The following is a 26,925-nucleotide window of genomic DNA, read 5'->3' on the forward strand; positions in this document are numbered from 1 at the left end:
TGTCTGTCTCTCAACAGCAGCAGCAGCTCCAAGCCCAGCACCTCTCTCACGCTGCCCACGGCCCCGTGGCTTTACCTCCCCACCCTTCTGGCCTTCAGCCACCAGGAATCCCTCCGGTCACCGGCTCTGGCTCAGGCCTGCTGGCTCTAGGGGCCCTGGGAAGTCAGCCACACTTGCCGGTGAAGGATGAAAAAAACCACCATGACCTGGAGCACCGAGGTAAGGGGCAGACACACACACACTGCTCTCATTTAAAGCCAAGAGAGTGGAACATTAGTCGCTCAGCCATACAGACCTGTGTGAATCAAAAGCTTGTTTCGAAACACCCCCTTTCTCCCCACCGCTCTGTTCATTATTATTACAGCTCTTATAGGCTGCTGACATTATTGACCTTCTTAGGTCTGCTATTTAGGACTATGCTGTTTTCATGGCTTGCCATTTAAGGATGTTTTCAGAGAAGAACTGAGATTCTATGAAGTAAGGATGTCCCGATCAGGTTTTTTTGCCTAGCGTCATTTGATTTTGATCAAATGGAAGCCAATCCGATACTTCTATAATACATAAAAAAAAGAATAAAGATTGAAAAAAATTGATCCAGGATTTTCCTTATTTTTAAATTAATTCACCTTATTTTAACAGTCAACATCTCTGTTAACAAACAGAGAACTTCTGTGAGGTAGCTTAAACAATCAAGTAATGAATAACATCAATTCCACACTTTTTGACTTTAGTGCAACAGTAAATAGAAAACAAAATCTAATATAAAAACAAATAGCACCTCAACTTAAAATACACGGCAGGCAATTCCAAGTTTACATATATCACAGTTGGCTATGGCAATGTTGTCATCATCAACTTTATAATACCTCCAGACCGCAGACATACTTGCTCTTTAAGCTTTAAGCTGCTTCCTTGTTGTAATTTGCCGGCATTTAACATAACTATAGATGCGTTAAAATATAATGAGTGTGTGTGTATATATATATATATATATATATATATATATATATATATATATATATATATTCGAGTCCTGATCGGGAGGTAATGTCAGATTTTGATTAAGTATAAATCCCCGTGATCAGGCCCAATTTCCAATCACATTATTGGATTTGGACATCCCAAGTATAAAGCAATTAATTGTACATGTGACAGTGTGGCTTTAAAGGTTTGGCAAGGTTAATAAAGGACAGATGCTAATAGTTTGTTGCTAGTGTTGTGTACATAAGGCATATTCTGCCTACTGATGAAATTATCGTTTAACGCAGATTGTCTGTCAGTCAGGGTAACTGACTTTTGTTTATCTCTGTTTTGTCTTGCCGTTCTGCCTGTCTTTCAACGCCAACCGGGGTCTGCTGACTACAGAGAGCACGGTGAGTATCAGATTTCCAGTTGCCTCAGTTGTCCTTTTTCTCTTCCACTTAATAGCTCTGTTCTCAAACCTAGTGTGCTGCCTACATTGACATCAAATCTGCATGGAAAATTTGACACTCATTTGATTTTGGTAGATTTTGTATGTTGCAAACACTGGTTAAAATAATCTGTATGTTATTCAGCTTTTTTCTGTACATTTTTGTAAAAAAAAAGTGATAAATTCTTAATTTTGTCCAGCAGTTTGGTTTACATTGGTGGTTTAACAGCCTTCTTGGCAGGAGCGCACCTTAAATGATACCTTAATGTTGCCTTGGTAAGCGGCTCGCTAGGTTTTGAAACGGAGCAAATATGTCTTAGTTTTACAGGGTGAAAAGCACCTCTTGGCCCATTTCATGCCTACGAAAATTTCCATTAATGTAAATGTCAAGTAAGATCCTTCATCCTGAAGCACACGCAATTCGTGCACAAAATGGTAATCTGCGTTCATTAAAATGACTAATAGAGAAACAAGCTTTTTATGAAATAAGCACTCGCATCTCTCCGCAGATGGGAAATGACTCGTATTACAGCGCACAGATTAGCGCGGCTCTATAATTTCATCACAATTAAAGACGTCGTCGACTCCCTCCCTCCCTCCCTCCTTTGTGGGATTTATTTTATGCCTCTCCCCTCCACTATCTCCACTTGTTTACCGCCCCTCTCCGCTCTCTTTCGCTAGCACGATAAATATGTATGAGCACAGTCGCGGGAATTGTTTTCCTCCCTCTCATCTCTGTGCCCTTGTAAAAGGCATTTATTCGACGGGGCTTAAATCTCTCTGATGGCTGATTGTGGCCGTGAGATTGGGTTTCTGCTGGCCCGGCAAGCCCTGAATGGGTGCAGTCATGTCTGAAGGAAGGGGAGCTCCTCTGGCGGTTAGCAGTCCAGGCGCTGTTGTGTGTTCACTGCTGCTGTTGTCTAAGGTCATCTGATAGCACGCTGGTGACTCTCCTTAATGAGTCACGCTAAGCATCTCTTTAGAAGGTCAGACATCATGCAAAGAGAGCAAGAGAGACAGAGACTATTGGGCATTTGGCCCAGTCTGCTACTTCATCATTTCAGCTTAGTTTCCTTTTATGCTCCCAGTGATCTGGCCGCATTTTCCCCATGTGAATCTTGTTGCCTCGCACTGAGCGAAGGCTCTTGGGACGGGATGAGTGAAGCTTCAGGAGTAGGATTGTTTTGAGAACGCGCCCAGAGAACCCTCCATGTCTTGTTGCATATGGAGAACGACTGCTAAATTCTTTGACTCCACAAAATATCGTCATTGTGAGTGTGGACTGTTGCCACATAGTCACCCACCATTTCCTGAGTATGCAAGTCGCTTTTTCCATTTGTCCGCCCTGTTGCCTATCGGGACCACAGACCCACAGCGTGTTGAGGGAATGGCTCTGGGAGATTTCCAAATAGGAATCAATGGCTATTACATGCTCTCACACACACACAACCCAAGTCGGACTTAGAGATAATGGGCCGTTGTTCGACACTAACATGCTGCTCATGTCTTCCTGAAACAGTTTGTTGTCTCTTTTAGAAGATGGAGGGAGTGAGGTGGGTGAAAGAAGGGAAGGGAAGGGTGATGGGGCAGTGAAAACAAGCCCCTCTTTGCTCTGGTTAACTGTGTCTACTCTGTAGTTCAGCCAGCACATTTTTCTGTGTTTAGTCTACTGTGGGTTGTTAGATACGGCTTGGCGAGTCTCTCTGTATTATGTTAGGACTGTTTTGGGGTTTTGAGTCGGATAGCTGGAATGGATAAATCGCCTTTGGCTTTTTAAGTGTGCGGTTTTGGAGTGATAAGAGCTATTCTGTCCTCTTTTTTTCCCCTCCTCGCTCTTGATTTCCCAGCCTGGATCTCCTTCCGATCCGACAACTGTGAAGTACCTGTCATTTTAATGGTAATTGTTTTTGACTCTGAACCCAAATTTATTTGTCACTACCTCAAACCAGAAATACCCTGGAACCATGTTCGGATATTAATATCTTGTGCTGAAAGAGGTTGATGGGGTCTATGGGGTATTTTAAAAGCAATTTGGCTTTTTGTTGTGGAACCAAACAAATTGAAAACCACCCAAAGATCTAAATCTACAAATGAATGAGTTGTGTTAAAGTAGTCTGATGGCACATATTTATACTTCTCCTCTTTCTCTCTTTCAGAACAACTCCATCTCTCCATCAGACAGCCTGCGCACAACCAGTGAGAAGCACCGTGGCTCCTCCGATTACAGCTTAGACTCCAAAAAACGCAAAGTGGAGGACAAGGACAGCATGAGTCGATATGTGAGTGATGTTAACTTACATTAAAGATTTTGTAGCAAAATGCTCTGAATGCTAACTAGCTGACTTTCCATGTTTTCAGGACAGTGATGGAGACAAAAGTGATGATTTGGTGGTTGATGTTTCCAATGAGGTGAGAATAATCACGTTTGGACTGATGATGTTGAATCCATGAAATGTGTCGTCATTCTTTATTTATGTAGACTTCGATGTTTATCTTGATGTATTTTATTTTCTAGGACCCTGCCACGCCCAGAGGCAGCCCCGCCCACTCGCCGCCAGAGAATGGTATAGATAAGCCCCGGCCAGCAAAAAAGGACACACCCAACAGTCCCGCCTCTGTGGCCTCGTCTGGCAGTACCCCTTCCTCTAAAAACAAGGAGCACGGCCATGTACGGAACACTTTTTCATACACAAGCTGGCTTCATTTAATTCCGCATGCTGCATTTACGTGTATCAGCTCTATTTATCCGGATTTCACTACTGTAATAATCGACGGCGCTGCATATAAGATTTGATGGAATGTGGGTCTGTGCCATTGAAGCAGAATTATAGGATATGTTTGAGGAAAAGCGTTAGGTGGGAGGGGGCAGCTAGGGAAGCCTGAACGCCCTGTGATCTTCCACTTTCTCTAATAGCTCAGAAGTGAATGTCTGTTTCCCAGCCTCGGCTTTAAATACATCTGTAAATGTCAGGGATAATGCATTCCCATAGCTGGATCAGTCGTGTCTTCCCTGCTAATAACTCAATGCGTTTAACCATTCTGGGCCTCTGCATCAAAAAAAAAGATTAGAGGGAGAAGCGAGGGAAGGATAAAACGAGCCTCATCTCCATTGTAGCAGTAATGGGTTTGGGGATAAATAGCAGGGTTTATAGTTTCGTAGGAGTAGTGAGTTTGTCAGAATTGGATTGGATTAGGTTCTGGCGGCACTTAAATCTTCTGCCTGGATGCTGCCTCGTTTGGGGGGATTTTAACTCTGTTTTCTCTATCTCTCTTTCTCTCTCTATTCTCTCGTATCTGCAGAATGACAAATCTTCCACGCCTGGTCTCAAGTCTAACACCCCTACACCTCGTAACGATGCCCCCACACCAGGTACCAGCACCACCCCTGGGCTGCGGCCCATCCTGGGCAAGCCTCCGATGGAAGCTCTTGGTGAGTTTGTAATTAACGTCCACAGAGATGTTGTTTGGCTATCACTTCCTGCAAGTGTGCAACACAAACACAGCCAATACTGTAACCAAAAGAGACTTCTTTGCATATTGTAATAATCCAAAGCTTCAGCAAATTTTTAAGGCTTGCCTTTTTAACAGAGCTTAAAGTAGCTTTCATAAAACTGGTCTTTGAAGCAGCTCAGTGTAGGCAGGTCTTTGATTGAGATTTATCTCCCTGCTCCCGAGTTCAGCTCCTTTTGCCTGTGGTTGACTGATGCTGATTTATGATTGGCTGTGTGTCTATGTGTCTGCAGCCGCCCCTGCTCTGCGCACCCCTCTCACTTACCCAACTCCCTTCGCCATGATGAGCCACCATGAGATGAATGGTTCTCTGACCAACCCTGGAGTCTATGCTGGCCTTCACATCTCTCCTCAGATGAGCGCGGCTGCTGCTGCTGCCTACGGGCGCTCGCCCATGGTGAGTAATTGTGCGTTTGTGTTAAATAAGCACCTTAGTGAAAGAGCTGCTGTTAAAACATTATTTACTTGCATATCTTGAACTTGGACCTTTCTGGAAACATTAAAAACAGAAACTTTATAATATTTTTGTTCTCGTGCACATCCACACAAAACAACTATTTGATATTATGTGGAAATACTGTTCTGAAATCTAAAATTTTATGTACCTGCTTATTCTGTTTGATTGCAGAACAGATACGTATACTTTTTTTTTTTTCGGAATTAGGCCAGGGGGGTACCTTATCTTAAAGATTTGTGCCAGAAAATTGAGATGTATTAAGGATTATTTTGGAATCAGATTGTAACTCTGAAACAAAATCGAATCAAATCCTGTGGTGCCTAAAGATTCCTACTCTCTACTCCAAAGTAGGCCTCACCTTACCTTTCTCTCCCAATTTCTTCCTCTCATTTCTTTTTATTTTCTTGCTCGATTTCAATCTTACTCTCTCACCCAAAGCCCCCAACCTGAAAGTGGAGGGAGAGCGCGAGGTGATGTAGTGTGTGTGACTGGGTGTGAAATGAGCGTTACATTGACTGGGCTCTCAGGCTACCTGACTGCCTGCCGTCTGATTGCTTCATCCTTTCGGTTAAATGAAGGAGCAAGGCACGAATCATTCCTCTTCGGTTGCATGTTAGTTTTCACAGTATACATTGATCTAGTCAAGTTAAAGGAATAGTTTACACTACAAATCTCTAACTAGTCATTATTAAGCGTTGTTTATACTTGCATTGTTCCGAACCTACAAATGTCCAAGAGAAATTTGGAAGTATTGTCATTCAAGTAAAAAAAAGCATAATTATTAAAATAAATACATACTCACTGGCCACTTTATCAGGTACACCTGTCCACCTGCTCGTTAACGCAAATTTCTACTCAGCCAATCACATGGGTCCATCCTGCTTTGTATCAACGATTCAGGCTGGTGGTGATGGTGTAATGGTGTGGGGGATGTTTTCTTGGCACACTTTGGGCCCAATAGTACCAATTTAGCATCGTGTCAACACCACAGCCTACCTGAGTATTGTTGCCAACCATGTCCATCCCTTCATGATCACAGTGTACTCATCTTCTGATAACTACTTCCATCAGGATAACACGTCATATCATAGCACGAATCCTCTCAGACTGTTTTCTTGAACATGACATTGAGTGTACTGTCCTCAAATGGCCTCCACAGCCCACAAATCTCAATCCAATAGAGCAAATTTGGGATGTGGTGGAACAGAAAATTTGCATCATGGATGTGCAGCCGACAAATCTGCAGCAACTCTGTGATGCTATCATGTAAAATAAACCAAAATCTCTGAGGAATATTTCCAGTACCTTGTTGAATCTGTGCCACAAATGATTAGGGCAGTTCTGACAGCAAAAAGGGGTCCAATCTGGTACTACTAAGGTGTACCTAATAAAGTGGCCAATACGTGGATATAAACAAAATGGTGTATTCAGTTTCTGATGCTAGATGTAATGCTTTGATGAAAATCAGTTAAATTCAAAGCATATCATTCAGACTAGTTATTTTTTATTATTATATATATGTATATATATATATATATATATATATATATATATATATATATATATATATATATATACACATATATATACAGCTAATTAATGAAACATTAGTATCGCTATAAAATGAACACAGATCTTACACATTTGTATGACGTGCAAGTAATGTTTGCACAATTTTTTGTCTTTTTTTTTTAATCGCTATACTAATCCAGCTTGTTTTTACTTTGCTTCTGTAGGCGGGTTTCGAGCACCCTCATATGAGAGCTCCCGGCCTCCCTGCCAGCCTCACCTCGATCTCTGGAGGAAAACCGTAAGTGTCCGTCAAAGATTAAATGATCATGACTAACTCATAGCCGCACTAGACTGCTCTCTATCCCAGCACTATTTATGTAACAGTTCCACGAGAGCGCTTAAGAGTACAACCTTTTCCACCTCTTAATACCTCATTTCAGACTACTTACTCATATTGCCGTAATTGATTTAATTAACCCACTTCAATCAGTGCGCTGTTGACTACTAGATTACTAAAGAGGTCTGTCTCTCTCCCTGTCTGTCTGTCTGTTTCTCTCTCACAGAGCCTACTCTTTCCACGTCAGCGCCGATGGACAAATGCAACCTGTTCCCTTCCCTCCAGATGCTCTCATTGGTCCAGGGATCCCTCGCCATGCCCGGCAAATCAACACACTCAGTCATGGTGAGGTTGTTTGTGCCGTGACTATCAGCAACCCCACGCGCCACGTCTACACTGGTGGCAAGGGCTGTGTGAAGATCTGGGACATCAGTCAGCCTGGAAGCAAGAGTCCGGTTTCTCAACTTGACTGCCTGGTAAGGGTGGAACCATACTAGCTTGTATTATTGCTCATATTTATTTTGAATTAATAGTACTGTAAAGGGCTGTGCAATATGATGATCTCTATCGTATGGTTGAAATAAAAAGTCTGTCGTTTCATATTAGGTTCTATCGTTTATTTTGTGATGTCAGGAAACACATTGTTTATGGTAACACTTTTTCATAATTTGGATGATGTAATCCTAGCATCATGGTGATGCAGACAGAAACATTTATAACGGATTGATGAGAAAGTTGCTTGAAGTAGTTTACATTTTGTCATTTATTTAGCAATTTTTTTGTTTTGTTGGGCCTGTTATCATTCGTCATCTTTAGATTCTTAACCACACATTTTTGCTTGAAGTTTTGAATAAAGTGAGAATAATAATCAAATGATTCTGGCTAAAATGAGAATTACAATTTTTTTGCTTAAGATCAAGATCACGATTTTCTCATGATTCTGTAGATGTAAAAGGCTAATATTATTGTTATTTCTCAAACAAATACTAAAACAACAATAATTATATTAGGCCTATGTGTAGGTCTACTGTTGGTTACAATGCTTAATTTTGTATACACTTTGAATAGTGGACTTGAATGGACTTTAAATTTGTCCTGGTCATTAATGCTCAGTAAAATGTGATCAGAATATCAGAACTATTTACAATTCTGAAGTTGAATTATTATGTACATATACTTGCAATCTGTCATTGACAATATTAGCAAATTTTTTTCGCTCATGAAATGAGACATGTCATTATCCTATATAACTTTGAATACAATGCAGAAAGGAATCTGATAGAGTAGTTTTACTGACAGTGTTACACGTTTATTCTCATGCGCAACACTTGGTTCGCTATGAAAGAAAAAACATATCGTAATCATAACTCAAAAATGACTGCTGTGACTTGGAAAAAACACACACATACAAATCATACTTTTCACACGGCTCCTAAATGATCACGGTACAATAAACTGAGCGTTATTTTAGAACTTTATTACCTGTTATTCACAGCCTATGTAGGTTCTGTTCACTAAAGTAGACATGGGTGTGCATCCTCTCTGGTAAACGCACAGCCCATGTGTAAATTTGCAGCCTGGAAAACATCACTACATGAAGAAAGAAATTACATTTTGGTTGAATTATACCTTATAATTACAGTACAGACAGTTTCAACACCATTTTAGGTGTCCATGCTGAGCAACGTATGTAAAAAAAACTTAAAGACTTATGCGACCACTTTTATGCTTCTGTTCTGACCTTGAAAAGGTAATTGGCAGAATCGTAAATACGCTGGATTAAGAATGTGTGGGGGCTCGAATCGAGATCTTTTATTTTCTCGATTAATCATGCAGCACTCATGAATGTGTATTTTTTTTTTTATTGTAAAAAAAAAATTTGTACTTTCCATGTGGTCAGTATGTAAATGAGATTTCTTTCATCTTGACATGAGATATTGATATGATTATATGTTATATTGTCCAGCCCTTTTCCAGTGCTCTAGATGCATACTTATTTTAATTCTTAAATGTAACAATTTGCTAAACCGTTTATTTGCCCTTTACAGAATAGAGACAACTACATTCGATCCTGTAAGCTGTTGCCTGATGGTCGCACACTCATTGTTGGAGGAGAGGCCAGCACTCTGACCATTTGGGATCTTGCCTCCCAGACACCCCGAATCAAAGCCGAGCTGACCTCCTCTGCGCCAGCCTGCTACGCGCTGGCCATCAGCCCAGATGCCAAGGTGTGCTTCTCCTGCTGTAGTGATGGAAACATCGCTGTCTGGGACCTTCACAACCAGACCCTTGTCAGGTGGGATTATTTCAGAGGTTTTGCATTTCATTATACATCTTTGAGGCCATTCTCTAAACCACTTTTTGGGTGAATTTTCAGGCAATTCCAAGGCCACACAGATGGTGCCAGCTGCATTGACATCTCTCATGATGGCACCAAGCTCTGGACAGGTGGTCTTGATAACACAGTCCGCTCCTGGGACCTCAGGGAGGGAAGGCAACTCCAACAGCACGACTTCACATCTCAGGTTAGAAGATAAAGCATGGATTTTTTAAATTTATGTTCCACATTATTATTTTTTGGTTGTTATTGGGGATTTGGTTGTGCACAATGTGAGCTTTGAAATGCAATTCCTAAACCATGCAAGCCAGTGATGGAGTCATATAAAGTTTAATTTAGAGGGACCTTTGATGGCCATAAGGACTTTGGAGATGCCACTGTGCAAGTGATATCGTACACGGAGTCTGTCTTTCTGTACTCCCTTGTGAAGTTCAAAGTGGTAGTCTGAAACCTGAAAATACTAATCAAATATCACCCCAATTATTATATGTTAAGCCTTTATGCATGATTCTTTAGTTATTTGTTTTAAAAATAAGAATTAGACGTATGTTTTTCATGCATTAAGAAAATCAAGTTGGTTCATGCCAGCTTTTTTGCAAAGGCACGATGTTCAGCTTGTCTACGTTTTCCCCTGTGCAGATCTTCTCTCTGGGCTACTGTCCAACGGGCGAGTGGCTGGCTGTTGGTATGGAAAGCAGCAACGTTGAGGTCCTCCACCACACCAAGCCTGACAAGTACCAGCTGCACCTTCACGAGAGCTGCGTTCTCTCTCTCAAGTTTGCATACTGTGGTAAGTGACCGATTCATGCTTCCCAGATTGAGGGCAGGCCCTCTATACATATCTCCTCTAGAGCTTCTGCGCTCTCTTGAAGTTTTACGGAGTCACTTCTATATAACTGAACCTTGACTGTCCTTTTCTGCTAGGCTGTCTTTTATTGGGCTTTCTGTGCATGTCTCCATTTTGCTTGTACTCTGAACAGAGGTCTAATTACGTTTGATTTCCCTTGACAAGGTAAATGGTTCGTGAGCACTGGGAAGGACAATCTGTTGAATGCATGGAGGACTCCCTATGGCGCCAGCATATTCCAGGTACAGAGATCAATACTGACTGTCTGCAGGAAATGTGTGGGTTGCCTGAATCAGTAGAAAGGGCACAGTGACCGCTGGCTGACAGGCCGGGCCTCGATCAGCAGAAATGGGCTGGAGTATATCATTAACGCTGGGTCCTGACCACTTAGTGCGGATGTGGGTTCGTGCGTGCAGCTCGCATCTACCAGCTTAAGAGTAAATAATGATAACCCTTCAAGTGTTTATGACTGAAGGGGCTCGGCACGGACGCTAATGCATCGTTGGTGGGGGAGTGAAGTGCTTATGTATACAGCTGTCAGCATTTTCTTTGAGTAATAGAGGATGTCTGAAGAGTTTTATGCAGGGGCTTTTGTGTCACATGTGAAGTTAAAATTCAGAGGATGTTTTTTAATGTGGATCTTTTTGTTTCTTGCAGTCAAAGGAATCATCCTCGGTCCTGAGCTGTGACATATCAGCTGATGACAAGTACATTGTTACGGGCTCTGGAGACAAGAAGGCCACGGTGTATGAAGTGATCTACTAGACTGAGAGGTAACAGACTGGAGCAGCTCAGGCCTCTGGAGGAGGATGGGGGGGACACATAACTTCTCACTCCAGTGACTCTCCTAGTCAAACAGACAGGAACAGCCCTTGTCTGTCTGACTGTCTGTCTCACTCACTGACTTTTTTACTGACTGACCGCAGACGTGGACGAGTGGACACTGGGGGGATTGAGCTGCTGGGACTGGGACACAAATGTGCAACCCTAAAGACCCCACACACTCGGCTCGGTTCATATGGCACTAGGGAACACTCGTTCTTTTCTTCCTTGCTGTTTTTTTTTGTGTCAAATTTTTCTTTGGACTTTGTTTCCCTATTTTTTTCTCACTACGCAGTGAGAATGTTCCATAATGCTTCGTGAAGCAGCGCTTCGTTCTGAAACTTCATCTGTGTGGAGGTTATGTGAAAAGTGTACATAATGGAGTATTAAAATGCCTTTTATAGATTTATATTTTGGTGTCCTGTTACACTTGTGATGGTTCTCTTTCTCTCTCTCTCTCTCTCTCTCTCTCTCTCTCATTCTCTCCTTGATGCTTCGTTTCCCCTTCGAGGTTTGGAAATTAGATTAAGACTTTTTTTTTTTTTTTTTTTTTCTGAGGATATTCTATTCCGTTTTTTTCTCCCCCTTTGAGAAGTTCATTTTCCAAGCTGACCTTTAATGGAAATCTAATTTACTTTTTTCCCTCCCTCCTGAAAAACAATTTTGAGCTAAATCGCATTACAGAGGCGTTTTTGTAAAATGTCCTGTGGATTTTTTTTTTGAGTGGCTTAAACCCCATGCAAGGCACCCGAGACTGCAGTCGAGGATCTCAGGGGGAAGGGCAGTTCGGTTTTCGGTTTCCCTTCCTGCGAGAACAGAGACCCAGCCTTGTACAAGCTAAGAGTTCCTCATGGGGGCACATGGACCTGGATTTGATTTACGAATTAGTAGAGGACTCCTCGCAAACCTGTGACTTCATTGTGCTGTTGTATGACCAGGACACGACATCTTGTCTTGCAGTGGAAGACTTGGATTAATTGGTGATTTCCCCTCCTCCTTCCTGAGTCCCAAGTGACATACACTGTGTTTCGTGTGCATAGTGTTCCATATACAGGAAGCACAGAGTAAAACGTCTGTCGATAAGCCAAACGGACTGTAACGCTCACAGACATCTACTTACTGTCCAGCTTGATTAGAGCATCACACTGTTAGTAACTCCTCTTCAAATCAAATACAGAGAAAAGAGCTGCAAGGAATGGACACGTCTCAAAACACACACCAAAGTATGTAGCAAACTGTGTTGTCACTGAAGATATGTACAGTTGTTGATAATTCAATAAACTGTTTTTGTAAAAAAACTGAAATATTTAGCAATGTCTTCGTGTTGTGAACTAGTCTCTCGCGTTGGCCTGCTCGGTGGGCATTGTAATGGTGCATCAATGGAGAGCTGAACTTCAAGGCTCTTGAGGAGAAGCATGACGCAAACCCTGCTTTTCGGCCTCTCTGAATGTTCTGGTGGTAGTGAAGCACTCTTATTAGGCGGTCAGCTGAGATGAATGCCCTCTCCAGCCCTTATTTTCTGTCTGTTCCTTTGTATAGCGAGGGGCTCTCTTTGAGAACTCCATCCCCTCGCCTCTTTAGTGATGTTTTTGTAAGACTATAAAAGCAGAGACGGATGGTTTTGGCTCTGAAATGCTCTCTCTCCCTGTGCTTTCCTCTTCTCTTCTCTCTCCATAATGCCCCCCACATAGACACAAGTGTGCATTTCCTGAGTGCATCTATATAGCAACCCCTGTGCTCTTCTGGAACTTTCTTCCTCTCAATCAAGAGGTTGAGGGGCCGTGCAGGGATGAAAGCTTTTGCTCCCTCTGAGAGTGCCTGACACTGGACGAGTGGATGGGCTGTCAGTCGTTTCCGTCCCTTTTCATGTTTTCAACAGATCTGCTGGAGATACGGACAGCTTTTCATTTACATCTTGTGTTTCTTATTGACAATAAAATCAGGTAAGCCTTCAGAGATCTGTGATCTTGGTTTCAAGAGAGGCTTGATCTTTGCAGGAGCTGCTTTCATCTGATTGGTGCACGGGAAAGAACATCCGTTTTCATTATTTCTGCACTCAGGCTCAAGAGTGTGTAGGTGTGTTTCAGAAATTCAAAATGTAATAATTGATTAAGGATTACTTTAGTGTGTATACTGTTTGTTAGTTGTAGATAAATAGTGCTGAAATTGAAATAATTTAAATATATATATTTTTTACTCATTTCATGTTAGGTATTTTATTTGTATATAATTTATTTTGATATTTAATATATTTAATGTATTTAATAGGATTTTGCAGTGAATTCAAATTGAGAAGTACAACATTTGAAGCATATTGCAGTGGTCGCAAGACACTAGCTACGTTTCCATACACCTTTTTTTATGTGCATTTTGGATATGCGCATAAAAAATCTTTTGATGGAAACGCCAAGATGCACATAAAATATATAAAATGTATGCGCGTAACTGAGTAGGATAAACTTTTTATTTCATAAGAAAAGATGCTCATAAACTACGATGGAAACACTTACCAAACAAATTCCAGTATGCGCATTAAAAAGTCATGTGATTTTGTTCTTACGAGATTATGTAATGATGTTGATGTTGATGATGGTGTGTGAATGGGCAAACTAGCAGGCTGAGCACATTGTAAAGCATCTGAAATGTGGTTTTGGTCATTCTAAAACGCATTTGCCGTTTCACTAGTGGTGTTATTATATTATTAATTACCTCCAAAACTGTCTAAGAGCGTCTGTGCACTGCGTCTCACGCGGCACCACCGGTTCATTGCCTGTCGGCATTTTTTTCTAAGGCGCAAGTAATTTATTAAATTTAAAGAAAAAGCTTCTACCACAGCAAATTCCTGTTGATACTGTTGATATTTGGCGCCAGATAATCAGAAAGTGATGATTTTGTTCTCTATAACTTGTTGGATGGAAACGGTGCTTGATTTGCACATCTTTTATGCAATATTCCAATTTTGTGCATAAAGTTAATTTGCATTTTTGGATGGAAAGCAGCTAATAAAGGGGGGTCGCTTAGTGATTTCCAAAAATGTCATATGTTATTACATGTCTAATTACATATATGTTATTAGAATTTCCATATTTTATTTATAACCTACAGAAGTTTTTAACTTCTATAATATTTCATTAATATTTAATAGTTAAATAAAAAAAACAACAACATGCAAATAAAAAGACATCAGTCTTTCACTTTTTTCCCATTGGATTGCAACCCCTGGGGTTATTATGCTAGATTAACTTCACAGCAATAGTGTTATTTGCAGCAGATTGATTTTACGGCACATTGTTAAACTTTGACACCTTATGGCTTACATTAAAAATAAAGCCCACGACTAAACATGGAAGATGATCTTCAAGTGGCGGTCTCCAAAATTATACCGAAAAAAGTCTTAAGCTGCAAACATTGTGCCCACCATTCTCATTAAGTGAGGTTTATATTAAATTTAATGAATATTGATTATGAAAATGATACGGTTGTTAGACTGTTGCACTTTTTTGTGTCTTGTATGTTTAACAGAGGCCAGCTAGTGAAGTGCTGTGCAGGTAAACCTCACTTCTCTGAACCTGAAAAGGTGCTGTAGCGACATACGCTATATAGGCCATGGTCTTTAGCCTCTTTGTTAGAGAAACCATCTCCCATGCAGAGAGTCGCTGGTTTGATCCCATGTCAGAACGGGTTGGGTAGTGTTGGACCGGCGGGGTTTACAATGGTGCCGTGACCCGGATGGGAGTAAGGTTTAGGGGGGTGAGTGTTATAGAGGCCAGCTAGTGAAGTGCTATGCAGATAAACCTCATTTCCCTGAACCCGAAAAGGTGCTCTAGTGACAGCGCTATAGGCCATGGTCTTTAGTCATCTTGTTAGAGCATCCGACCCCCATGCCGAGAGTCGCTGGTTCGATCCCAGCTTGGAACGGGTTGTGTGGTGTAGGACCGGCGTGGGTTACATTTGCTTGTGTTTATATAGTTCCTATTGGTGTGTGCACCATTGTATGCTTATAACCAATGTTTGTATGTTTATAACCACCTCTAAACACTGGAGTTGTTATTTTGGGGGTCGTGGGCTGAAAAGTTCGGGCACTCCTGGAATATTGTAGTTTTGCTATAAAGTTATTAGCATTTAAAAAAAAAAAACTTTGAGTACTTTCTGTACATAAGGAAACCCCAAATGTTTTACCTACGCATTCTGTATATGTAGTTGACTTGTGAGGTTGCATTCTAGTTAGGGTGCTGCCTGTGTGATCAGTGATGCTCCTTACTGTGTTTTCACTTTCTAATTGACAAACTTGTTTTAATATGAATCACATCTTAATCATAGAATGAAGTAGACTTACTTCTTGGGTAACATCATTGCCCATTCCTTTCGGCATTGTCCATGTTGTGGATGTCCAGCCTTTGCTTCTTATGTCACGCTTCTGAGCCAACAGTTGCAGCTTTCATGGATGTGGATCAGCAGCAATGCTCTCCTGCTGGCATGAACTTACCTTCTCTTGTAGCCAGTGGAGATGGATGATGTTTCGACTGGCAAGGTCTTGGCACAGGGCTGGAAGGCTGTAATAATGGCCTAATCACCTGAGCATTGCCAGGCTTTGGCTTTATCTGGCGTAGATGCGAAAGCCCCCTCGGTGCTGTGTGATTACAGCGTTTGATCTGGGTAATAATGTCTTTACTATGGCCCTGTCTGAGCCCCGCGGGCACTGCTCTGCACTAATCCACACAGTGCATTCTAGTGGAATCGCGTTACACAAAGACCACCAGAGTTCTGCAGAGGAGTGGGGAAACGAGTGGGGGGGTTGGACTGTGGTTGCCATGGAGACAGATCCCTTTTCTCTGCTTTCAGTCTCCCTCCTTTCCTCTCCCCTCTGCCACCTTCTTGCTCTTTCCCCCCCTCTATATCCCTCTTCTCTCTGGCTTTCTCTCTCTCCCAGGACAGATAAGCATGAGGACAGGTTTCTGTGTTTACTCGACACAGTAGGGCCCTCCAATCCCCGAGCAGGGCTGACCCTGATAACACTGCCTGTTACAGCAGCAAACCACTGACAGTTGATAAGCCGCGGTGCAGGCATCTTCCTTCCCCTTTCTCCCTGCCCGGGATAACCACAGCCACGCACGCTGTGTTCATTTGGATTAGTGTGGATTCAATTGGATTATTCCTCCTGTGTTCAGAATGTTGATGTCCGAAAGCATGGCACTGTTGCTTTCTCCTTCTCTTTTTTTTTTTTTTTTTTTTTTGAGCTAAATGTCAGTCAAGAATCTTCAGTGAAGTTATCGACTGACTTCCTCATCTGCATGTTCATGTGCGCAGCGATAACTCCCAAAAATAGCTTAGTGTATTAACTCGTTATCCTACTTTACATGCAAACTTAACTAACAGCCTTCTACCAGGTCAGCGATGCTTTAAGATTAGCTGTAGTTTATCTTGGCTCAAGGGTATTCCTTTAGTTATGTGACATGTGATCTAAAAGGCATACATATGCATGCAGAATTTAGAAAGACGTGTCATTAGCCACACTGGACGTTAGGTGATTTGCAGGCAGATGCAACGATAAAATGCGCTGTAGGAAGGTACTGATAATCAGTGTTGGGGTAAGTTACTTTTGAAAGTAATGCATTACAATATTAAGTTACTTGCCAAAAAAATAACTAGTTGTGCTACTTAGTTACTTTTTATGAAAATTAATGTTACTTTTGTTTTACTTTTTTATTACCTTGTCAAAGCTTGATCTCTTTCAGAACTTGTTTTTTTTTCTGTTTACATTTAAAAAAAAAAACCTTAGAAATTTTTGCAGGATGATGTTATCTGAGAATTCCCTGAACTGCACATGCCATCTATACATCTATACTATACATGCCATCTATACAGATTATTGAAAGTTTAAAGCAATCTGTTTGCTATTTGTCTTAAATAAAATCACAGTCCATTGAAACTATAATCCCCTTTTCTTCTATGTGTTCAAAATAATGAACACACTCTCTCATTGATTGTGATGCATTATGACATTTTAATTCCGCAATTGAATTTAGATATAAAATAAATGATATATTATGAATTATATATTATAAAAGATATTTAAACTAAAAAGTAACTTGCATTACATTTTCAAATTAGTAACTGAAGTATTAAAAATACATTTTAAAAGTAATGCATTACTTGTTACTTAGAAAAGTAATATTGTTAGGTACCTTGCGTTTTGCGTTATGCCTAACACTTCTGATAATAACGTTCAGACTATCCAGACAGTGGCATTTGGATGAATGTGTTAATACTGCATGCATTCCTCTCGATAACAAATAAACAAACAAATAAATAAGAGATGAGAAAGCAGCAGTAACAAAAAAAAATTGATTATGCCCATGTGTATATGCACATTTAAGTTCTGCAATCCAACAGCATCCTGTTGACAAAATAACCACGTTTTGATTGAGCAAAATAGTGTTTTGGAAAATGCTGACTAAGCAATGACTATTATCATTTGTAAAACAGCTGTTGTTGAACTGAATGGATCAAGATTGTATAAATGTAGTTTAAGGGTTATTTTACTCAAAGTTAAAATTCTTTTATCAATTACTCCCCTTCATGTTAAACTTAATTCAATAGTTTCTACTCCTCCGTGTCAAGCTGATTTTAGCTCATGAAACGGATGAGGCTTTTATACTTGATGCATTTGCCTTTGAAATATTCTTTAAAATGACAGGGGGCGGTCAAAACAAATTGACCGTAAAATTAGACACATATACGTAAAAGTAGGATGTTACTGGAACTACGTCATAATTAATATCATTCAAGATTTTTAAATAAATTATTTTATAAATGATAAATACTGAACATGGGTTGCTCTACAAATATATTTTATTATGGTTAGAATAAAAGCAAAAAAATAAAATAAACATTTACTAAACAATACTGATGCTTTGGTTTTAAGGTCTAGCCTGCTCTACAATTCACACATTACTGTCTGGCTAGTCTGTGTCCTCTACGTATATGCTAAAAAGGGAAAAACCAATAAAAACAGGCCATCAGTATATTGTAAACTGATAGGTTCAAATATACTTTTCCAGTTATCAAAGAAATAATTTGTTACTTCGTTTTAGTTTTGCAACTATGAAGTTGTTTTAAATTCTAAATTGTAACATATACATCAGTGCAAAACCTATAAATCAAAATACACCAAGAAATAAAATCTCTTTAATGTGATTCATATTCAACTCAAATCAAATGCGACACCGTGAAAACTGTTCACTCGAGTTTTAAAAAAACTTTCCCCGCCAGCCGAAATCATGTCACACACCCCCAAAGCGAATCTCCACAAACACAGTGATGACGTCACGTTCACCACGAGCACTCAAGCGAACTAGTATATTGCCTAGTTTTGGGTGCACTTACACTTTAGGCTTTTGAACTGATATGAACCAACACTAAAGTAACTCCTTTTGTTTTCATTTCCCTGTGAAGCTATTTAGAATCTGTCTGCATTGTTTGAGGCATCTAGATCTAAAACGGCATTCCACAGACACCTTGATGTTCTTGTAAAAAGCCTGCATTCCTGACTGTTTATTTCTTTAACTGCTGGCCTGTGACCACAGTCATATGATGGTCCTTTCCATCCTTTTTGACATGGGGCTAATATGCCTTGATCAGAGTCACACAGTGTGGCTGTAAAAGATGAGGTATTTTGAGGCCAGGCTGTCAGACATGGGCTTTGTATTCCTTCCAAGTAAGCATTGAATTCCAGGCAGTAATTAGATGTTGTCTGTAATGAGATTTGTGTGATACGTTTGCTGTGAGAAGGTACCGGCACTCACTCACTTTGATGTTGAGATTAAGACGCGCACAAGAGTGCTTTTATGGCGCATATTAAGCCTACACGGTAATTACATTCTCACACAAATGTTGAGGTTTTAGGCCCAGCTGGGGGTTAAAAAAAGAACATGCTTAATTATTGAAGCGAGAAACCGATCATTCTGTGAAACAAATGCTCTGCTTTTATTTTGAAACCCTCGCTTCCTGGTTCACACGCGCTTTGATTTAATTTAGTTGCGCACATTTATCTAGAGGAGTATACAAATTAAAAATGTCTTTGCTTTTTCTATCAGTCATCATAAAGTTGCACCGTGTTTACACATTTTGTAGATGGTTTTATTAAATGATTTGTTTTTCTGCTTTTCTTTAGTGCAGCAACCATAAATACTTTGAAAATTGCATTGCTTTCAACTTGTAAAATTCCAGATTGTTTATTTAAGCTCATTCTATTTTAAGCGCAAAGTTCATGGACTCTGAACTAGCAACAATATGGAAATACTTAGGTGAACAGAATGTGTTCAATTCAGGTCGTAATTATCTCTAATGAGATTCTAAGAGAGGTCAATCCTAGCTGGGCACTAGCTAATTTTAAATAATTATAGATATGCTCATGTTTTTTTTCCACCCTCCACTTTAGCATTCTTTTTAATTTCACATTAGGTGACATTGTTCTTGCCTGGACGTTTTGGGTGGCAGTCTAAAAACCGCTTGGATTTAACATGCAAATTTTGGCTACTATTCTCTGTTCATTTTTTATGTGAAGGCAAATATTCTGTCGATTTTATCATGGGTACAGTGTGTTTCTTTCCGCTGCATCTGAACATTTTTGCATGAAAATACAGACGTGGTCAGATTTGATTATTCTGAATGAATTATGAGGTTTAGACTGCGCCATGTAAATGTACAGTGGCAAAATACAATTTGCCTTCCCCAATGTAGCCATAATGGAACGCATGCAACACATGCTTTCAAAGGCAAATGGACAGACATATAGCTATTTATGGGTGAAAAGAATGCAAGCTATTTTGCCTAGCAATCAGAAGCTAGCCTTTGTTTTTTGTGTTTGAACACCATAAACCTTATTCATCATTTGAATTTCTTTTGAAGGTCTATTTCCATCAAAATGCAGGTTGTCAAGCATAATTGGAAAAAATCGTGAAGAGAAACACAAGACTTCTAGATTGTTATTTGTCAATCCAATTTATGTCCTTGGAATCACTTTTTGATTTACACATATTAAAAATAAACATGATTAAACATTTAAAGATTTGTAACTGAAACTGTAGCCCAGGTTGCCTGATAAAATACAACACCTTCTTACACTATAACATAAAAATTTACAGTCAAAACAAAATTAAAGAGATGGTTTATCTAGTGTTGAATGCTCAAAGAATGAATCTGTGAAAAGTCTAAATCCCCTGAGTTGAGCAATTCCCAATTGATTGAGAAAATCCCAATTGATCAACCAGTAGAATTTTTATTCATGCTCAATGTGATCGAATGTAACCTTGTAAAAATAGACAATTAATAATAATAAAAATTTTGAATAGTGGTTAAAGAAATTAACTTCTTGTTGAATTCTGTTTTGCATATATAATGTGAGAAAAATGTTTAAAAATATATCATTTCTGTAAATTGATTGACATTCCAGTGATCAACCAATCACGTTGAAAACTCGCCCCACTACGTTAGACACCATCTATGTTGTCTTTTCTCCATAAGTTCAGAGAGGCGAACAGCAGTATAAAGGATTAAATACGGAAATATACACACAAGTATCTTCAAGTTTGGATTTTGGTCAGAAAGTTGGTCAGAACGTTTCTGTACAGGGGATGATCCAAGATAGCAAGTCACCCCACGAGACGAATGCAGATGTGAATCAGTTAAACTAAACCAGGAACGCGGTAGTAAAATCCAATTATCTGCTAAAAATTGCAAACAGAACAAACTTTTGTTTTTTTCCACTTGAAAGACTGCTTAAAGAGTCACGAAACACCAAAACACTTTTTTAAAACTGTTGACAGTCATAAATGTGTCCCACGCTGCTTAAAACACTATTAGGACACACAAATTTCACAAAAAAAGTGAAAATTGGTTGTTTTTGCGTTATTTCGACCAACTTCAGGTTCTTCAGGTTTAAAACAAATTTTTGAAGCTGTGTCTCGGCGATTAGATACTTGTGTGTATGGCAGAGAGACGCCACGTTGTGTTGCCAAAACAAGTGGGAGAAGAAGAATTGTTTGGAAATACTGGTCGTCAGTGTTGATTTTTTTATAATTTGCTATGTTAAAATCACTACAATAATATAGACTAAAAGATCTGCTGTAAATGCTGCTCTCCCAGTGTAAACTTGTAAACACCGCAATCAAACTATTACTGTCAAGTAGAATTTTCACCGAATTTTGTGACAGAAATAAAAGTAATGGGTTTCTGACGCTGAAGTCACAGAGAAATTAGGGGTTTTGTTTCTCATTCGCCGTGCCGTAACAAACATTGCATGAAAGATGCACGCTTCCAGCAGTTCCTCGAATCAAATATCTCGTTTGTCACGAGTGGCATGAATGAAATGTTCCTGAATGAAAGTGCTAAACTACAATTAAAATCCACCATTTATTAATTTGGCCAAGAATTTGATTACGGATATCCATGTAAACACAGTTGCTGTCTGTCTGTGTGTGTGTTTGTTTTGCCTCACTGAAAATTAGCGTGTGCCCAAACCGAAACTCCCGTTTTTTTAAGCAAATTTTTATGAACCTACCCTCTTTCCCTCATCCGACACCTCTTTTGGTGAATCGGTTTAGTCTTGATTAAACTGAGCTGATGAACTGACTGCTGAACCCGTATCATTTGAATTGAAGTTATTGATCTGAAACGTTTGAACTGCTTTATTTGAACTGAATCTTTTTCTTTTCTTTAACTGGATCTCTTACATTTTACTGTATATCACGATTATTGAACAAATAACTTTTGAGTAAAATGTCCTGAATTGTTATTTTGTTAATATTGAAGTTGTAAAAGGTATATTTGAAGTTTTTGATGTTTTAAGTTCCTTCTATTATTCTAAGTGTTATAATAGTGGTGGGTGCCCCCAATAGTTGTCAATGAGTAATGCATGCATATTACTTTACTTGATTTAATTTTCAAATTGACACAGTTGTAAATCAATTGCTCATTTTAAGTTCTTAAAATAATTCATTTATTTTCAATACAGATTTATTCACACAAGTGTTAAATTTAATTTACATCACCATAGACAAACCTGCTGGCCTTATAGTTAAAATTAGCATTAGGTGTACATTTTTGACATGAGTGCTACACGTATACATCTACTTCTATTACTTCCTAATCGATTGCAAGCAACATCCAGTTTCTTACTGTAGTGTAAAGCTCAAACTAAAGTCATCCAAAGTCCCTCTTAGAAGGCCAGAAATGTATTTTTGTTTAAAATGTGAAAATATTTGTTTTGAATGCTGCAGTATAATAATTTAAATGGCAGTGTTTCTTTGCTAATGGTATTTGTGTCCTGAGGCTGTTTCCCAGTAACTAATGCAGTTATTCTTCTAATTGAGTCATAGTGCATTTAGGTATTTCCTTTCAGTGGCTTGGCAATTAAACCGTGGTGTCAACACCTTAATACAATGCTTTTTGTTTTCTATCCTCCTGCCAGGATTGCAATTACAGCCGCTGGTAATGGACACAAACTCTTTGCTTATGGGTCAGTAAAATGACTCAATTCTCTTAAATGCTTGAATCCAAGTCGGTGTTTATGATTAATGGTTATGCTCTTCAAATTTGGAACATTTTAATGTTTCATGGTTTAATGGATGAACAATCTTACTCCGTACGGACAGTTGCTTTTATAGTCAGCGGCTTTCTTTAGCATTAGCCGCATCGGCTCACTTGCATAACCTAAATTTGACTCATCCCATCAACCACGATGTTTCTTTTAATTGGCTTAGACATGGATTTGATGGCTTGTACTAGTACACGGTTTAATACTTCATCCTGTGGAAGCCTTCTAGGGTTTCTAAAGCAAGGCATAAAGTGGAATTTGATATGTTGATCATACAGTGATCAGCATATATAAGTACACCCCTCACAAATCTATCTTTTAAATTAATATATTTAATAGGAAGCTATACAATGTTATATTTGTGAATATACATTCGATTAGTCAGTACTGTAGCCAAATCTGTAGCTATGATAATGGTCAAAAAACCAGTACACCCAAATTTATGTTATAGAAAAATATATAAATATAAATTTTTTTTAAAAATGTAAAATATCTCTCATCGCACAATTTAAAAAAAAAATAGATCGCTGTTAATCTATTCTCAAAGTTGAGTCGGGTTTTATTCTATGCAAATCTATAATGACTTTCACCTTGATAATTTAGCGCGGATGTATACCTGACCGCTGAGCCGTCTGACAAAAAAAGTGCCCTTCTGAATCAAATCAGCAGAATGCCTGACTTTAGCTGCAGTTCGGCAGTTTCACTTTAACTCCTGATTCATTCATGCCTTTGTGACAAACTGGGATTTTAGATGCAAATAAGGAGTAAGGACTGGTGAAAGTGTTCTAGAATTTAACAACGCAATAATGTTTACTTTAATAATGCCACTAATATAAGCATACTCTGCGTCTTAATTCCATTTCTCTTTAGTTCAGTTACGACTTTAGTCTGAACAAGCTGATCAAAAATCGCTGTTTTGAGCTTATGTAGGCCTACAGTTCAAAATTCATCTTTAACTGAATAAGCAATTAGTAAACACAAGTACATCTTAGTGAACATCATTTATTTTCATCACCAGTTATCATAGTAGAGCAGTTTCTCAAGCAGTTTGTGATGCATTTGTAAACAGGAGATGAGCCCCTGGTCTAATGCGTCACCTGGCTTGAGAAACTCTTTCTCAAAGACTTATTATTTGGGTAGCACACATATTCTGAATGATTTTTTTTTTCAAAAATTCAAAAATCAAGAGAAGCAAAAATATATATATATTAAATTTAGTTTAAATGTTGTATGTTGTATTTATTTCCCAATATTTTGCTTGAACTTAATTGTTTTATCTTTCAATTTCTAAATATGTTTGGTGACTAAAATATCATTTTATTAAATATTAGGGATGCTTCGATCAGGATTTTTGCAGCTGATACTAAGTACCGAATACTTATCCTGGTGATCGGCTGATACAGAGTACCGATTCTGATGCTTCAAGCTTTTTAATGCATAAAATACATATTCCTTCTAAGTATCATACTTCAGTGGAGATATCTCCTTACCTAAAAGAATAAATAGCTGCATATATTCCCTTAAATGTGTCTTTTAGCCATTTACATGTGAATATGTCATGGTCAGAAGCAGCTTTACTGGAAATAGCTAAAACAATTTTTTTAAATGGTAAGAAAAAGGACAGTCAATGCAATTTGGAAACATTGCAAATGTTGAAAGAAGTATTCAACATGTCTCAATGAAGAAAAAGTTATCAGCGCATATTTGATGCATAAAAGGTTAAAATGCACACCTATAAAACTAATACTTCTTTACTAAAAGGAAGTAGTTTTATAAACTACTTTTTTATTGCAATAAGTATATTACAAGAAGTTATATTATTAAATATTCATATTCAATATTTACTTGTGTAATATTTCCAGCCAGGTTTTAGTGAACTTGCAATATTGTCAAAACACAGAAGTTTTTTTCAGTTCTTATATGTAAAAAGGCTTAAATACATGCAAGGTCATTTAAATATTTTGCTCATCTCCAACTAACACAAATTCTTGTGATCGCATCATGAGATCGGCCAGATCAGCGAGTATCGATAGAGTCATTAAATGTGATTATCAGCCGATACCGATCTCCAGCTTTTTAATCCGAGCATCTCTAATAAATTTGTTTTGTTTTAATGCAGCAAAATACTTTGCCTATATTCACTAATAAATGAATAAAAATATTCATTTTCAAAATGGGGTGTACTCAATTATTCTGAGCATGGTATATGTGGTGTAAATTTAATAGTATATTCAGTGTAGTTGATGTCTAGTGTTCCTCATTTTTCTCAAGGAAGGAAGAATGGGCGTACTGTATATTTTGTAAGCAACAAATGTTCTTGCTCTTGAATGCGCTAAGTGGAAATATTAGACATTATTTAAGCTGTTAAGGCCAGCGGCCGTATTGATATTTTTTGAAATGTGTACAAAAATGAAATATAGTTAAAAGCTATACACTGGTGGTAATGTATTATTTTTTCATAACAGTGAAGGTCTATTTTAAAAGAAATATATTTTTCTTCCAAAAGTGTATTTGAAAATGTGAGTACACTTCTCTTAAGTGGATCTTTTCAGTTAGTGGATTGACAAGGCCAAATGCCTCCACACTAGCTGCTGCCTGATTTATTATGAAACGGAATAATACATAGATATTATTCTTCATCCTCTTAGTGTAGCGATCCAAAATGTACCCTTCGTATGCGAGTGAAGACTGACAATTACAACCACTAATGGAATGATAATGGAATCTCACATATTCAGTTTTCTTTCTTAGACCTCTTTACAATAATACATTTTAGTTTTAAAACACAGAAGTTTTGCTACGGTTGCGTCTTCTGCCCACACTACCCCAGAGTTTTTGAGCCCTGAAAACTGAGCTTTTTGAAAATGCTAGAGAGGCAATTTCATTTTAAAACACTGCTGCTGCGTGTCAGTATGGATGGCGAAACTGAGACATCTGAAATGGAAGCATGGCTGCAGACATTCTGATTGGGGCTTTTTCTCAATATTAAGTGCACAAAGTTCAATCTTGCATCCTTTCCTTAACCCTTTACTTCGCAATTTTGATATGGAAAACAAACACCTGAGAACACCTCAGGTAAAAACAGCGTACTTTATAAAGTTATTTTGCATCACAAGGGCTACATTGTAGTGTTCACTTTCTTAACGATGAAATGAAAACATGATATAAGGATCTGCCTATTTTCATTTTGATATTAACTTAACATTACTGCCTCCTTTCATTTTCACAAAATACGAAACATCCCCTTTCTTTTGCTGAATTACAGTTTTAATAGTAAATAATGGCCATTATAAAAGTATAATAATAATAATAATATTACAGTACAATAAGTTTAAACAATATAAGAAACAAAGGGAAGCAATAAGTCACTATGCAGAATCAGCGTACGTGCTTACATAAATTAATATCTATATTAAATCTTATCTTTGCGTTCTGCCAAAACACGTTACATGAGAACAAAGAATAGATTCAAAAGACCAAAATATCATTAGATAGAGATTAGATGAATTAAACATCACGTTTAACAACTATTGAGATGAAATCCAGCGGAAGATCCTTGATGAACTGTCCACCTGCGCTGCCCTTACCTGGGGAGGTGTGTTCAAAGCACCCGTGTACTACCTGAAGCTCAGACGTGCGCAAATGCTGGAGCACATGCCAGAGTCTGTGTGGTGTCACATGATGTGCATTTTCAGTGGTGTAGTGTGGATGGAGATTTTTTCAGTAACGCTAGGTAAAACGCCAGTGTGGACGTGGATTGTTTACATTCTAAAACATCGCTTTAAAACTAAAACATATTAGTGTTAACGGGGCCTTAGTGCTGTGGATGTCCCTTTCCTTATGCATTTTCGGGTCGCTTTAACTGACCTCAGCAGGACTGCAGTTCACGCTGAGTGGAAAACGCATATACAGCTGCGGTGATGTATTTGTGGCTGTGGTAAAACCTCTCCAGGTGCCCTGTTTGATTCATTGGCGCATCTGTCATCCCCTGCCTCTCCTGCTGAACCAGACAAAAGCAGAGCCACGCTAGATTGAAAAGGCAGAGGAGCAATCTTTTAAATGGATCTCTTTTCGAAAATATATTATGACATAATC

The 26,925-nt window shown here is 38.8% G+C and overlaps 1 protein-coding gene across 11 annotated transcripts in view; it reads left to right on the plus strand.

Annotated features, from left to right (window-relative positions):
* The window catches only part of tle3a (TLE family member 3, transcriptional corepressor a), a 31,602-nt gene extending 19,064 nt beyond the window's left edge, over positions 1 to 12,538 (plus strand). For 3 of the 11 annotated variants that reach the window (XM_073928838.1, XM_073928836.1, XM_073928837.1), the window contains exons 8-20: positions 18 to 219; positions 3,568 to 3,690; positions 3,770 to 3,820; positions 3,927 to 4,079; positions 4,712 to 4,841; positions 5,155 to 5,318; positions 7,115 to 7,188; positions 7,454 to 7,703; positions 9,276 to 9,523; positions 9,605 to 9,752; positions 10,205 to 10,355; positions 10,578 to 10,654; positions 11,070 to 12,538. In XM_073928838.1, coding sequence (XP_073784939.1) covers positions 187 to 219; positions 3,568 to 3,690; positions 3,770 to 3,820; positions 3,927 to 4,079; positions 4,712 to 4,841; positions 5,155 to 5,318; positions 7,115 to 7,188; positions 7,454 to 7,703; positions 9,276 to 9,523; positions 9,605 to 9,752; positions 10,205 to 10,355; positions 10,578 to 10,654; positions 11,070 to 11,177 — 1,710 coding nt within the window. In that variant the 5' untranslated portion in view covers positions 18 to 186 and the 3' untranslated portion in view covers positions 11,178 to 12,538. Of the gene's footprint in view, positions 1 to 17; positions 244 to 1,365; positions 3,309 to 3,567; positions 3,691 to 3,769; positions 3,821 to 3,926; positions 4,080 to 4,711; positions 4,842 to 5,154; positions 5,319 to 7,114; positions 7,189 to 7,453; positions 7,704 to 9,275; positions 9,524 to 9,604; positions 9,753 to 10,204; positions 10,356 to 10,577; positions 10,655 to 11,069 lie in introns of all 11 variants that reach the window. The other 8 variants (XM_073928834.1, XM_073928835.1, XM_073928839.1 and 5 more) reach the window with 6 other exon arrangements.
* Positions 12,539 to 26,925: the final 14,387 nt, after the last annotated feature.

Source organism: Danio rerio, chromosome 18 (genome assembly GCF_049306965.1).
Source record: "Danio rerio strain Tuebingen ecotype United States chromosome 18, GRCz12tu, whole genome shotgun sequence".
NCBI lineage: Eukaryota > Metazoa > Chordata > Actinopteri > Cypriniformes > Danionidae > Danio > Danio rerio.